At 42.3% G+C, this 15,245-nt stretch overlaps 1 protein-coding gene across 1 annotated transcript in view; it reads left to right on the top strand.

Annotated features, from left to right (window-relative positions):
* CTNNBL1 (catenin beta like 1) overlaps positions 1-15,245 on the top strand; it is a 157,286-nt gene that overhangs the window by 51,969 nt on the left and 90,072 nt on the right. The window contains exons 5-7 of the mRNA XM_032420188.1: positions 3,148-3,245; positions 10,691-10,784; positions 13,446-13,537. Coding sequence (XP_032276079.1) covers positions 3,148-3,245; positions 10,691-10,784; positions 13,446-13,537 — 284 coding nt within the window. The remainder of the gene's footprint in view (positions 1-3,147; positions 3,246-10,690; positions 10,785-13,445; positions 13,538-15,245) is intronic.

Raw genomic sequence — 15,245 nt, 5'->3', positions numbered from 1 at the left:
TTTTTTAATTTTTAAAAAAATTTTTTTTTTTTTTTTTTTTTTATTTATTTGAGAGAGAATGAGAGACAGAGAGCATGAGAGGGAGGAGGGTCAGAGGGAGAAGCAGACTCCCCACTGAGCAGGGAGCCCGATGCGGGACTCGATCCCGGGACTCCAGGATCATGACCTGAGCCGAAGGCAGCCACTTAACCAACTGAGCCACCCAGGCGCCTGACTAACAATCTTTATTAGAAGACGCTTTCATATTTTCTTTTACTTTGATTTGCCTGGCCTTCGACACACGTGACCTTATTTATTCCTTTTAGCTACTCAGCAAGATGGGCTGGGGAGAGACCATTGCCACCATTGTACAGGCGAGGAAACTAAGCTATAAGGAAATAAAGGGGCTTGGACAGAATTACACGGCTAGTGATAGTTTTGGGATAGTTCAGTTCGCTGAAGATAGGAAGCAAAGATGAATACAACATGACTCCTGTCCAACATGACTCCTGTCCTCATGTTTGCTCTGACTCTTCATCTGTTGTTCTTTCATATACACCCCACCTGTCTCTTGAGGCTGTTGTTTAATGAATATCCATCACATATGAGTTAATAAATACTTAGTTCTGCATGGCATTGTTCAAGGAAGGTAATGATAGTACTTATTATATGCCTAATTCATATTTGTGTCCTATAGACATCTGACTCTACAGTGGATGGATGGATGGATACATAGATGAATGTCATATATATTAAATAAGCATGTGAATCGATAAGATTTTTACAATGTATATTTAAGAACTTTTCAAGAGAATATATTTGAGAGTTTCTTAGATGAGGAGGAGGGGGAGTTTTCAGCATCTTGTTTCTTCCTGAAACTTTTAATAATTTTTGGTGGAAATACGTGACAGATCTTTGTAATTACAGTAGGGTCATTAGCTAGGATTTACCTGAACCTAGCCCTGTTTAAAGCTGGTATGTATTCGCCTGTCCATTAGTATGAAGTGTAGTGGCAAAAGTATTGTTTTTGGAATCAGATGGACCTAACATTCTCCCCTACTATTGCAGTGACCTTTAGCTAAGTTACTTAACCACTTTGAGCTTTTAGCTTTCTGATCTGTAAAATGGGGATCACACATATCTTATAATGCCCTTGTGAGAATTTGGTAGCACAGCACTTGGCATACTGATGACTTTTAGACATGGTGGTTATTACAGTGGCAACTGTTGCAGTCTTTACTACTAATTCCTACTAGTCAGGGGTAGCTCTGGGGTTTCTAGGGGTTAGTTGGGTAGCCAGTTTTTGTTTTTTAAAATTAATTCAAACAACTTCTGTGTTTTGGTTTACTGTGTGTCAAGTATGATACATGGTCTTTTGTGTCAACCGCTTTCTGGTTACTTGGTTAATGAAGAGTAGACTAGACACATAAAGGAGTTTTGTCCAAAGACCTTTAAGCTCTTTTACATATTAAGTTTTGTAGCACTCCGGTGTTTTGGGTAAATATCACTTTAAAGAGTGAAAGAAGACACAGATAGCTTAATTACTTGTGCGTGATGATCAGCTAGTCGGTTATAAATGAATAAAACAAACCTTCCAATAGTTTTTCTTTCAGCAAAAGATGTTCATAAAATACCTGGAACGTCAGCTGGCAGTTGCTAGCAAATCCTATCATTCCTATTACTCTGTCCTGTATTTTTCCTTTATTTTTTTCTTTCCAGTTCTAGTGAAACTGCCCTGATTCTGACCTTGTCTCACTCTGGACTGGTGTGTGTATCTTTTCCTCTAGACCTGGCTCCCCGCCCAGCCCTCACCCTCCAGCTACCTGCTCATCCTGCCTCCCATCTGCCCACCCCTGCCCCTGGCACTCAATGCTTGAGTGCAGCCTGTATACAGCTGTTAGGTTATTCTTTCAAAATATTATTTTCTTCATAGAGTTCTAGTTGTAATTTTCTCTCTCTCCTCCCTTTTCTTCTGTCCTCCCCTCCCTTCCCAAATCCTCTATGTTCTCCTCTTCACGTGCCTTTGTACATTCCAGTCTCTTTGCCCTTACTCCCGTGGCTTGGCTTTCTCGCCCCTCTGCCCTCATCCTTTTTAGTTGCCGGTTTTCTGATCAGTCTTCTCTAGCAAATCATTCCTGATTTCCGATTCAGTTTGATTGCTCCTTTTTTAGGCCGTCTGTATTCCTCATTTGTTACATGTTGGCAATTGTCTGTGGTGTATAATTTTTTAAATGTCTCTGATTATTGAATGCTCTCATTTTGTAGATGAGGAAACTGAGGCCCAGAATGAATAATGTATTTGCTTTTGTCACCATCACAGTGCTTTCTTCATCGTAGACATTCAGAAATGCAGGTCGGCAGTGCATGGTGTCCATGTGTGTCCGTGTGTGTGTGTGTGTGTGTGTGTGTGTGTGAGAGAGAGAGAGAGAGGGAGGGAGAGAAAGAGAGAGAGAGAGAGTGTTTCCAAGGTGAGGAAGGGAAGCAGTTTAGTTCTGCCTTCCAGTTTCCAAACATAACTCCTTTTTTCTCTCTTTCATGTTTTCTTTCTTTCATATATATTTTCCTCTTTCTATTTTTGTCTAGTGTTTAATTCTCATTGTTCTTCCTTTTATGTCCATAGTAGCTCAGTATGTGAGAGGAGGGAGCTGGGTGGGGGGGAGGTCTAGCTCAGTCCAGTGTAAAGCCTTCCCTCTACATCTGAAACTGATTTTGTCCTGCCCCGCTCTCTGCCGACCCCTAGCTGAACACCAGCCATCTCATCTCAGAAATCATAACTGCCTTTGAAGGTGAACTGTACAGGGTAGTTCAGATTATACTGAGTTCCAAGAATTTAAATTGTGAGATAGGGTTAAGGGTATTGGCCTGTTTCTCACTGGAAAAGCAGCCTCCTGAGCAATTTATTTGAAATTTTGAAATTTATGAAAATGCAGTGAACCTATGGAATAAGTGACCAGGAAGGCAGCATAAGGAAAAAGACTGAGTCAGTTAAAAACATTTACTGAACACCCACTGTGAGTAGAACCTTGTTGAAGAGATGTTAATAAAGCCACAGTGTATTAAAGGTGAACGGTAATAAAATGATTGACAAGGAAACAGAAGGGAAGCAAAGATTTTATTAAAATATCAGTAAGGTTTCAGTATATATGTGATACCCTTAACACTTTTCACATGTGTCCATAGCTGTGGTTGATTTGCTTCAGGAATTAACAGATATAGACACCCTCCACGAGAGTGAAGAGGGAGCGGAAGTACTCATCGATGCTCTGGTAAGTTGCACATCCCTCTGGGGTTTTGCAGGTGTGTGAAAGGTGTTAACATCATCACCATTGTCTCTGTGAGTGACACCAGGTGGGTGTGAGCTCCGTGGCAAGGCTACACTGAATGAGGAGAGTAAGAAAGTAGAAATGCAACTTGTGGGGTACTTGATACTCTGGAACTGGGTTAAGGAAGGGGTTACAGAGGCCTAGCATCTATTAAATATCTGCTGTAGGCAGGCCTTTTCTCATTTTTTTTCACTTTATGTGATCTTCACCATATCCTCTCTGCTACTAGTCCCATTTCCAGCTGTGACACTGAGGCTTAGAGAGGCGAAACAACTTGCCCGTGGTCACACAGCTGGGATTTGAACCTGTGTTCTCTTGGCTCCGTGTTCCTCTTCTTCTGCCCCCATGTGGTGCTGCTGACCCTTGCACAAACGTTTCTCCTCTCCTCCCGGAAGCACCAGTGAGGACAGATACCATTATCATTTTACACATAGGGAATCGGAGAACGTTAAAAGCAAGAACAAACCTTCCAGCTCATCTGGCCAGAGTTGCAGCCCCTGCCTGTAGAGCCCGGGCTGGTGGATTTCTCTGTACCTTTTTTGTGGAGCCTGGGTAAGGCTTCAGAGTCTTCCAGGCAGCAGCCAGTCATATGGGGTTTATATGTGAGTTAAACCAGTCTGTTCTCATCACCTCCCTTTACACATGAGGAAACCCAGATACAGAGGGGCAGCTCTCCACCGGGTCACTCAGCCCGGCCCTGTGCAGCTGAGATGAGAGCCTGCGTGTTCGGATCCCCAGCATACCAGCTTCCCTCTCGACAGTGAGGCCTCCAGGACTGGAAAGGCACCCCAGCTGGCAAGTGGAGGAGGGAGTCCAGTCCAGCCTCTTACCCAGACACCTCCTGTGGGGCTCTGTCCACCCATCAAGCTGTCTCCCTCCTCTAGGCTCTGTTAATTTTCCTTCCTCTCTGTTGTCTTCTGTGGTCTGGTCTTTTCTTTCTGCTAAGAATGTTAGTAAATCCTGGTTTTGATGCAGTTTACAGTTTATCAAAAATGGCTGCAGTCCCTTGTATTAGAAGCACCAGGGTGTTTGTTAGGCTATATTCTGGCCCCATCCCAAACCCGCTGAATCAGAATGGTTGGGCCTGGGGCCCCAAATGATTCTGACACCCCACTGCTGCTCCACCCACCCTCTCCTCACTCTTTCTCTCAAGGTCCTTGACACTGGCAGTTTCCCGTGTGCCATGCTTGTTGCTGGTGTTTGGTGTGAATAGAGAGGCTCTGAACCCACTGGATATGAAGGCCTGTCTCCTACAGAGTCTGAGGCTGGAGTCCAGCAGGGCTGTTTGTGACTGAGTTTGATGAAAATTTCTATTGCCATTTTTCTTTCAAGCTCCTTCCTAGAGCAAACTGCCACTTTTGTAGAATTCAGGACCTTTATTTTTCCTTTGAACCACTGAGCAGAAAGAAAAGGATGATGTTGGGTTGTCCTTTTGTTTTGAGGAGCATCTGAAGAAAGGCTGTGGCACTTGCCCCTGCTCTGTCTCCCCACGGTGTCATTTGTGCAGTCTAACCTTCCAGAGGTTAATTACGGTGGCCCTGAGTGAGCCTTCCTGCCTGGTCCCTGGGCTGATTTTAATTACCATCCGTTGCCTGTGCGAGTAGAGGAGACGAGAGAGGAGCAGCTAGCCCGGCTGATGCCTGTAAAACGTCCCCGGAAACAGCAGTTCCCACAAAAGCCCCCTTTGTGTTTTCTGTGTTGCTAAGCCCACCAACAAAAGCTGGGCCGTGCAGATTTTATTGTTTGTTTGGAAAGAAACAGTTCATCCTCAGTCTGGGGAGCCGTTAGGTAGCTGCTATACAGGGTTTTCTGTTTGTTTAGGGTTTTTTTTTTTATTATCATTTTAAGATTTTGACTCTTACAGCTTTATACTGGTGGGGCTGGTGTGAATCACATTTGAACATCCCTAGACTTCTATATATTATTTGCTTGTCTGCAGCCAATCAGCAGCTATCAGTAAATAACAGAGAACAGAACTGCTGGGTGGTCTTTCATTTATTATTATTTTTTTTTACCCTTGTGCTGCATTCAGGAAGAAGTTTGATAAGTATTCTCATATTACAAGGGTTGAGTTGTCTTTGTAGTTTTAATTTGGGGCCAATATCAGAGGCCTGGAATTGCATGAGCAGAGGCTAGAGGGCACGGAGCAGAATTTATTGTGGTGTGCAGTTTGCAGTTATTGCCTTGGTCTTTTTCCCAATTGGAAGTCCTGAGCAATAAACTAGCACATTTGTGGGGAGGGAGTGCTGTCCTGGCATTCTTGGGGATCTTTGGGGCTTAAAATTTGGTTCACATCCACTGCTGTTACTTATGCAAAAGGTGAATATTTGTGCTTTGTAACAAATTGATTTGGTAGCCTGGAAAATAGAGTCTTTTCTAAGAGTAGTAAATGCAAGAGTGTATTGCTTTAATGGCACTTCTCTGGCATACCTCTCTAAAGAAGTCTTAGGACTTCTTTAGCATTGTGATTAGATGACAGCCATTTCTTACTTTCTAGTCCCCAAATTTGCCATGTGCTTGGCAGCCCCATGCCTTTGCTCACATCTGCCTTCAGCTTGGCAGGCCTTGCTTCTCCTGGGCTACCTGGAATACTCCCACTCATCCTTTAAAACCTAACTTAAAACTTATCTCTTCTGAGTTTTTTTTTTAAGGCTCATTCCCCTCCCCCCCCCCACCCCGCCCCAGGCAGAATTTGTGTTCTTTTAGCACTTTGTATATCCTGGCACTTGTCACATTGGCTTATAGACATCTGTTCATAAGTTTGTCTTTCCTGAGATGTGATTCCCATCAAGAGAGTGGCCAAAGTGGTAGCTCTATCATTTACCAACTGTGTGTCCTTGGGAAAGTTACCTAATCTCTATGTACTCAGTTTCTTCTTCTGTAGAATGGTGATAACAGTAGTGCCTATTGCATAACACTGAAGTGAGGAATAAATGAGATATTTAATAAATCTTTAGGATCGTGTCCAATACAAACACCCAATGAATGTTGGCCATTATCTTCATAAAGGTATTATGCCTGGAACATACTAAGTACTAAGTAAATGTCAAGTTAAAATGACATATTTATCATCTGCCATCAGCGAGAGGTTGAGTTCAACAAACATTTTTTTTTTTTCATTTTGACAGATGTTCAAAACATTTTGAATGAATACTCAAAAATTTTTTTTTGAAGGGAATGGACCTAAATAAGGCATGGGAGGATAGACGTTTAGCTTTAAAAAAAAAAAGGATGAAATTAGTAATGATAATGTAAGGCAGAATATTAAGAACAGTTGTGAGAGATGTAAGCTTCTGTGGAAGTAGGGAGGAGGGAGCAATCACTTGTGAGGGGAAGAATCAGGAAGGACTGCGGAGCTGCAGGTACTTTCTATGGCCTCAAAGGGAAGCTTTAACTGGACGATGTGTGCAGGTGTCCCAGCAGAGGAGGTGGGAATGTGGCCGGGCCATGACATTGGCCATAGTGGTTATAGGAGCCACCATTTGGTATGAAGAGTTTCACAAAAGTGGCTTTGATGTGGAGACTTGGGGGACTGCCCTCCATACCCATTCTTGCACTCAATTAACCCTACTTAAACATTCAACTTTGAAGTTCTTTAGTGGTTTGGTTTGGGCTGTTTGGCAATACATTTGTGCTGCTCAGGTGAGGCTGGGGTTGGCAGGTTTTCAGTTGCTCTAAAGGTATTTATTATGTAAATTTCTGGATTCTATCACTTTTATCCCATTTTCATTTCTGTTAATGTCTTCACCTTCATTTGTATTTGTTCCCAAGCAAAATTCATTTGTTCGTTCATTCACTGAATGTTTATTGAGTGCTTTGTGTGTTCTAGACTCTAGGAATGGCTTATATGGCAGTGAGCAAGACTGACAGAGTCTGCTTTTGTGGAGCTCAAATTCTAGTGTGGGGAGAAGCAGTAAACAAACCAGAAAGCAGATAGTGGTTCTCTTGTTACATAAAGAGTTAAAATAGAGTGATGTGATGTACGGTGAAGTCACGTTAGATTAGATAGTCAGGGAAAGCCCGAGTTCGGCATGCAAGAAGAAACCAGCCATTCGGAAAGGACAAGTGCAAAGTACCTAAGGCAGGAATGAGCTTGACAGATTCGAGGAACAGAACTGTTGGAGCACAGTGGCGGGGAGGAGAGAGAGCGCATTCAGGGCCAGATTGCTCAGGACTTTGTAGGCCAGGGTAGGAAGCTGGGGTGGAATTGCCGGTGTGAAGGGGAGTAACCGGAGTATCTTGGGCAAGGGAATGTAACATAGTCTGACCGAACATTTTAGGAAGTCCATTCTTGGCAGCTGTGTGGATAATGAATTGGAGGAGCAAGAGGAGAAGCTAAAATATTACTAGATAGGTGGCAACAGGCGTAAGTTTTGCATTCTGACCATATTACCATTTGTATCCTCAAAACTTACTGCTTGATCAAGATTCAGTGGATATGTGGGAGGTTTTTTCTTAGTTTTTTAAATATGAAATTTTCAGAACTCATAGCAGGTAGAAAAATTTACTCCACACTCTTAAGAAAGGTTATTGGCAGATTGTACAAGATAGAAAAAGAATCCTTCAAACCTTCTCATCTGTCCTTTTTTTTTTTTTTAATTTCCTCCTTTTCTCTTATATCCATCTTCCCTGGTCAAGTGGAAAAGGATATCTGAACATGCCCTTGAACTTTGTCTTAGTAGGACCTGCTGGAATACTGTTTAGGAGACCTGCTAACAAGGAGAAGTATCTGGTGACCTACCAGAAAACGTCAGGCTTAAGACAGTCATGATTTTTAATGCCAGAGTTCTCTGGCTGACACTTTGGTCCCTGACCAGGATTTGGTTTTGGTTTCAGGCTTAGTCACAGGTCCAAAAAATTGGCATGAAGGTGGTAGACCCAAGGGCCTAGAGGGAGTAAGACAGAATGCTAATTTGTGTTTCTTACTAGGTGATATCCAGAGCTATGCATAATATAAATATTTTTCCAAGGGTTTTCTGAGCTAAATGTATTTTGACTGCTTTGGCCCTCTTACAGTCAGATAAAATTGCATTTAACCTAGCTAAACGTAAAGTTTTATACTTTACAAGCTTGAAAAGGCTGTCTGTTAGAAGTTAGATTTCTGTGGCAAGAAAAAAGATTTTCCTCCAGCCAGATACCCATTCAGTTCTGGGATTTGAATGCGTTGCATACTGCCACTGTACCCGCAACATTTTCCAGACAGCAGAGATGGGAAACATAACTAAGAATCAAGGAAAGGGGGAAAAATAATGCAGATAAAGCAGCAATAAGCAACTGAAACGGGTGAAGCAGTTTGCAGAACCGACAAGCAGTGTGATACCCAGTGGATTTGCAGTGTCTGCTGCTTTAGGATTCAGGGAGATTATAAGTCAATCAGGGTGATTTAGGGAAAAATAAACTGTGACATGGTTCATATTTTCGCCCCAGATGTTTTTCTGTTTCCTCTCACATACTCAAATTGTCCAATTAATTCAGGAAAACATTGCAGTGGATTTCTTTGGTGAAGCTTTTGCTGGCTGCGAGATTTGAGAGTGAGATTGTATCTCTCCTTGGGATAAGAGGGGAAAACCGCTCATTCTCGTATTTATAGGCACCCTCAATTCTGGCATCAGTATCCCCTCAAATCTGCAGCTGGTGTCCTACATTGTTCTTCACACCATAAAGGGCAGAGCCTAGAAAATTCTACCTCATTTATGATTCAGGTTTGCAAATTAGTCAATAATTTCAGCTTTTCCCCCTTGCCAGATACTTCCTTTAAGTGTCACCGAGAAAAAGTAAAGAGGCCTTATTTTAAGATCTGTCTCTCCTGCCATTGTTCCATCCTCTGGCTCAGTTTGAATTGTATCGTTGGGTGTCTTATACACAAGTGTTCAGGCAGTGTCAGTCAAATGAGACGTTTCCTTCTCTCTCTCTTCCCCTCCCCAAAGTGACAGGGTATGACTGGAAAAAATAGATGCTTAGAGTCCGTCACTTCTGCCACAACCTTTGTGACTTTGGCCAGGCTAGTTAACCTCTCTGGACCTTTGTTTGCTCACTGTAAAAGCTATGAGGATTGCATGAGAGTAAACAGAACAGTTTATATAAAAGACCTGACTGCAGTACACAAAGTAAGTGTTTTGCTGGTTTATTTGAATTTAGCAAAGTGACTGTCTGTCATGTACCGTAGCATTGCACTACCCCTGGAAGAATATGCCAGGACGAGCAAGGGTTTGGTGACTGCCTTCAAAGGACTAAAGTTTTTCTTGGTCTGTGGGAGATACGAATAGTGAATGATCAGATGTCAGAAGGGGTCGAGAGCTAGATTCAAACCCTCTACTTAATTTTTGATCTAGACCCAGGGTAAGGCATGCCACATAATTTTATTTAATCATGATAACTTACTTCCATTTCCTAAGTGAGGCCGTCAGAGAGGATATACCATAGACACACGGCAGGTTTCATCTTCCCTTACAGGTTACTGACTGGCTACTGATGAGAAAGTTGTTACCAGATGGATAATCACTTCTTGACTGTGCAGTGTTTCCTTAGTTACCGTCCTGGGTTTGTATCAGGCTTACCCAGAGGGCAGTCTCCCTACGGGTACAGATTGTGTGCACAGGGAAGCACGCAGGAGTATAAGCGTTATTTCACCAAAGAAGGAAGCTTGGGTTTTGCTTTTCCTGCTACTGCCCGGTAGCCATTTGGTCTTGGCTAAGCTGTTAATCTCTGAATATCAGCTCTCTATGACATGACTACTGACAGTTTCCTATAAGGTTGTATGAATCAAATTAGAGAAATTTAATTGCTGTTCTGTGCGTTAAATGTAATACAAATGTCAGGCATTTTATTATGTTAATACTGTTCTCAAGAAGGAATTAGAAATTCATCAGAAGTAATAGTTTCATAAAAGCTTAGCGTAGAACATTAGGAATGTTTTGAGTATAACCCTAAATTTTGAGGTCAGTGTAATGTATGGCAAATAAACTTCCCAACTAAACATCTCTTGGTGCTGTGGTCTAGAAACACGCTTTTGACTTGAGCAAACTATTGACCTGACTTAAGATGGTGCTTTTGCAAGGTGTTTGTTTCAATTACATAGGGAAGTACACTGAACTTGATTTCAGAAGACCTAAGTTCAAGTGCTAGCGCTGGTACTCACTAACTTTGTAACCTTGAATTTTACTTTGTCTCCTAAAGCTTAGATTTACTCATCTTAAGTTAGGGAAAATGAAACCTGCCCTTTCTTTGCCTTGGGGTCACTTCAAGACTCAAAGACGTAATGGAATGGGAGAGCAGCACACTGTAAACTATGGGTTCGTGCAGGTGAGAAGAAAGTATGGGAATGGGACCATTTTGGGACTGTTTTGTGACATGTATCCCTCTCTCCTTTTGCTTCCCTGTTGCTGAAGGTGGATGGGCAGGTGGTGGCCCTGCTTGTGCAGAATCTGGAGCGCCTGGATGAGTCCGTGAAGGAAGAGGCGGATGGTGTCCACAACACTCTAGGTGAGGGGCAGGGCGACCAGTTATCAGAGACCTTCGTGTTTGTTTTGGGCTTAGTGCTCATTTCTTTCTTCCTTCATAATAGAGTCAACAGCAGCAGTGTTTTCTTTCCTTCTACTCCCAGACTGCCTCTCCAGAAATGAGGACCCTTGTGTAAATTTCATATAACTGCAGCTTTGGTTTGGCTTGGCAAGTAATAAAAGCAGAAATACACTAAGTAGGGTAACTTCCTGGACAAAAACTGGCTCCTTTTAGCAGAACTTTGCCTTCAAATGTTAGGGTCATGTCTATGCAGGGTGAATTTTTTTTTTTTTTTAGCTTTAGAAAGTGTATATTTTACAATTTTTAATCCCCCATATTGGTTTTTCTTCCTACTTTCCTTCAGTGGGACTACAAACTTTGGAACAGTGGAGTACCTTTATAAGACAGCTTATTTGAAAAAGAGTTAAGTGTTTATCTTCTTATGTGTAGTTTGCCACATAAACTTAGTTGAAATATTGCTGTTAACTTGGATGCACTTTCATCACATGTTAATTTAAGTGGGTGTCTTTGTAGTATTTCCCTTCCTCCTCCTTGAATCTCCCAGGTCTTTGTCCTGGCAAAGTTGTCGAACCATTAGCCTATTTAAAATTGTGGTTTTGGGTAGTTCTCCTTTATCACTGGTCATTGTCTTATAAAAAAACCAAAGGTGACATATCTTAAGCAGAGCTTGAGAAATGAATGAGGCCCAGCTGAAGCAGAAATTTTGATGAGATTAGATTTTTCTCTCAAGTCTTTTTGTCTACCACAGATTTCTCTTATAGTTTTATACTCTTTTCTGTGAGCATTATCATAAACAAGAGGGAAGACAGCACCGAGGGAGTAAGAGAAGAGAGAACACAGCAATCTGTAACTTGGGGGTTGGCTGTAGTCTAGAGCTAGAATTTGGCCTTACCATCTGTTAGCCTAATGCTGGATTTTGCTGAATAGAAAGCTTATCAAAAGTCTTCACTGACTGTTAATAAAAAGGGCCTGGTATAATGAAAAAAGCACCAGGCTGGCTGTCTGTAGAGATCTGTCTAGTTTCAGCACGGTCACCTACCAGCAGTTCAGGAGGTTCATCCCTCTCTCATTTATTGAGCACCTGCAGTTTGTGAGGCACTGTGCTAGGCACTGGGTAGATTAAAGATGAATTGGGCGTGGTCTTAACTCCCTAAGAAGCAGACTGATGGGAAAGCCTTGAACAGAAAGGAAAGATAATACAGGGAGACAAATGGTATAATAGGAGTCAGTGGAGAGCAGTGTGGAAGTGAGGAAGGGTCTCCAGAGGTAGCTGATTGGGGCTGAATATGAAGACAGGTGCGTTTTGACAGAGAAATGTGAGAAGGACCCTTGGGTAGGAGAGAGTCACAGTTGTAAAGCTGTGAGTGGGCGTGGGCTTGGGGAAAGTGTAGAGCTGTACTGTGGCAGTGGGAGGTAGCAGTAGCGGGCGACGGGACCAGAGGCATGAGTTTGCCCAGATGGTGGAAGACCTTGTAAACCGAGGCAAGATGATTGGATTTGGCTCTAGTGAGCAACGGGAAGCCATCTAAAGTGTAAGCAGAGGAATAAGATAAGGGCATTGGTGATTAAAATGCATGAGTTGATTTTCCTAGAAAGTGTGAGAAAGTAACTTAGGAGTCTCGTTGCTACTCTGCTAACATGGCTTTGTATTCCACTCCCTGAGGGGGCTGCCCACTGAGTCTTTAACTTCCCACTGGCTGACACCGGCAGAGGAGTGAGGATGAGCATAAGAGGCATGGGGACTTCTTTATCCCTTTCTCCTTCAAAATTCAGATCTGATGTGTTCCGGGCATTGGGCTTAGAGAACGTGGACCTAACTCTGTCTCCTTTATAATAGTCACGTATCCTGGGATATGGAGCAGAAGGGGCCCTGAAGGAAATGAAAGCATTGGATGTGTTAGAATGGAACTATATAGGGGATTTTTAAAAAATGTCCCCCTTTTTAGTATCATGGTTATGTAATAACTTTTTTTTCCTTTGGCCTCCTAAGTTTTAATTTTTCTATTTAGCAGCAATTTGGCCCTTGTAGGAGATAGCAGGACCAATTATATTTGCTTCTGAGTACCTGACAGTTACCTCTGCCAGCATGGCCTTTCCTCTCTCTGCACATTTTTTTGTTCAATTAAGAAGATCATGCTTGCTTCCCTTGCAATATCCAGAGAAAGAGAATTGAAAGGGAATGAATCAGGAAGGGAAGAGACTCTGAATTCACCATCCCCTGATTTTTTTCCCTAGGCTTCCTGCCTAGTCAGTCCCCTGTCTCTTCAGTTACAGGTCTCTGGGACTCCCATGCAGTGAGGACTAAGAAGGCCTTCCTGGGCAGATATCCACCTTTCTCTGTGTTCTGCTCTAATGTTGTTCCCTATTAGCACAGAACATCTATCACATTCCTTTTGTAAATTTCATCATTTTCAGTTATGAGTTTTACTTGCAACATTACTTGAATTAAAAAAAACCATAGCATCTCCCTGGTTAATCTAATAATGACAACACAGCATCTGGCTAAGAGGAATACAGGAAGTGGGAAGAGGAATATGGTGTGTGTCACGGGAAGGGAAGCAAGCTTGTTGCAGATGGAAACAAAATTGCCCTCCCAAATGACTGCTGTCTGTCTCCCTTTAGCTATTGTGGAAAACATGGCAGAGTTCCGGCCTGAGATGTGTACCGAGGCCGCCCAGCAGGGTCTTCTGCAGTGGCTGTTGAAGAGGCTGAAGGTCAGTTTGGCTTTGTGGGACTGCAGCTCACACTGCTCTTCGCTCTGGGCCTGGCTGAAGCTGGCTCACCGGCACAGATGTTTGTCCCTTTCACTGTGGGATCTAGTTTGGGCATCTTTACTGAAAGATCTCTTGCGTCTTTCTTTGCTTTTCCCCTGTTTGTTTTAAAAGAAGAGGCTTTGAAAGTAGCCTTTAATACCTCTGAAAATACTAAAAACATTTTGTAAATACAAATAAACTCATGTGGTACAGAAGGTATAAAACTGAAAGTAAAAGCTCCCCTCAGCAGATTCCTTCTAGTTCCGCTTGCCAGAGTCTGCCACTGTTAACAATATTTTACCTATCCTTCCAGAAGTTTTCTGTGTATCTAGGAGTGTGTGTGTTTTTCACAAACAGAATTATACAATATTTTATTTTGCAAGTTGGTTTTTTCACTGAACTAATAGCTGCCTAGTATTCTGTTTTATGCATATACCAAAATTAACCATTCCCCTTTTTATAACACTTATTCACTGCTGTGTAACAAGTTTCCACTGTTACAAGCAGTCCTGGCAGTGAATATTCTCATATACACACTTTTTTCTTGCACACTTCTTCTTCTTTTTTTTTTTTTTTTATTTATTTGACAGAGACAGCGAGAGCAGGAACACAAGCAGGGGGAGTGGGAGAGGGAGAAGCAGGCTTCCCGCTGAGCAGGGAGCCCGATGTGGGACTCGATCCCAGGACTCTGGGACCATGACCTGAGCCGAAGGCAGATGCTTAATGACTGAGCCACCCAGGCGCCCTGCCCCACTGATTTGAGAGTATCTGTTTCCCCTAGCAACACTGGGTACTATCAAACTTAAAGTTTTGTTAATCTGCTAAATGAAAACCGGTATTTTATTTTATTTTGGAATTTTAAAATCAGGGAAAGAATATTGGCTTCTACTTGTTTGTTAGCTATTTGTATTCATTTCTTTTAACTTACTATTTATATCCTTTTTTCATAATTATATTTCTGTTGGATTGTTTATTCTCTTTTCTTCTTAGTATAGCCCTTTTGACTATCTTTTTAACAATTAGTGCGGTCCTATAGAGTAAATGAGGAACAAGAGAGGCAAGAGCTTCTCTTAAGAGTAGTGTTAACCAAAGGTGTGATGGGAGGCAGTTTGGGACTGCTTATATGCTACTGAAATGATCAGCAAGCAAGGATTCTTAGCTTTTCTGTGAGAAGGAGGCATTTGTTCTTAGCAAGAATGATTCTCTAAGTATTCATGGCCTTGCTATGCTTCAGAGCGTCACAGAGATCCAGAAAGTCTGAGGTATGTCAGGTCAGATTTCCCCCCCCCCCCCCCCACTGTCTTGGCAGGGCTCAGGAAGAGTGTTCTGCCTAAGATAGCATATGCCCCATGATTACCCTTCTTTCTGACGATTTAAGTCTTCCCCAATCCTACTTATTTAACCATTTGTTCCCATGAAACCTATAATATAGACTTATATAGCATGACTTGAACATACTCATATTCAGCTAGTCCAGATACTATCTTCGGTGGGTATGGGCACATTTGCCTGGCAGAGTATAAACTCAGTGCATAGTTCAGTAGATTGCAACTCCCTTCACACACACACACACACACCCCCCTACCTTTTAGGGGAAAAAAAATCAGGTCTGGTTAATTCGTGCATTGTCATCTTTGCAACTTCCTTTTGATCTCCTCTCATGAGTCTT

The sequence above is a fragment of the Phoca vitulina genome, unplaced genomic scaffold, assembly GCF_004348235.1.
Source record: "Phoca vitulina isolate PV1807 unplaced genomic scaffold, GSC_HSeal_1.0 scaffold22, whole genome shotgun sequence".
NCBI lineage: Eukaryota > Metazoa > Chordata > Mammalia > Carnivora > Phocidae > Phoca > Phoca vitulina.
The sequence above is the reverse complement of the archived record's forward strand: the minus strand, read 5'-3'. Positions and strand labels throughout refer to the sequence as shown.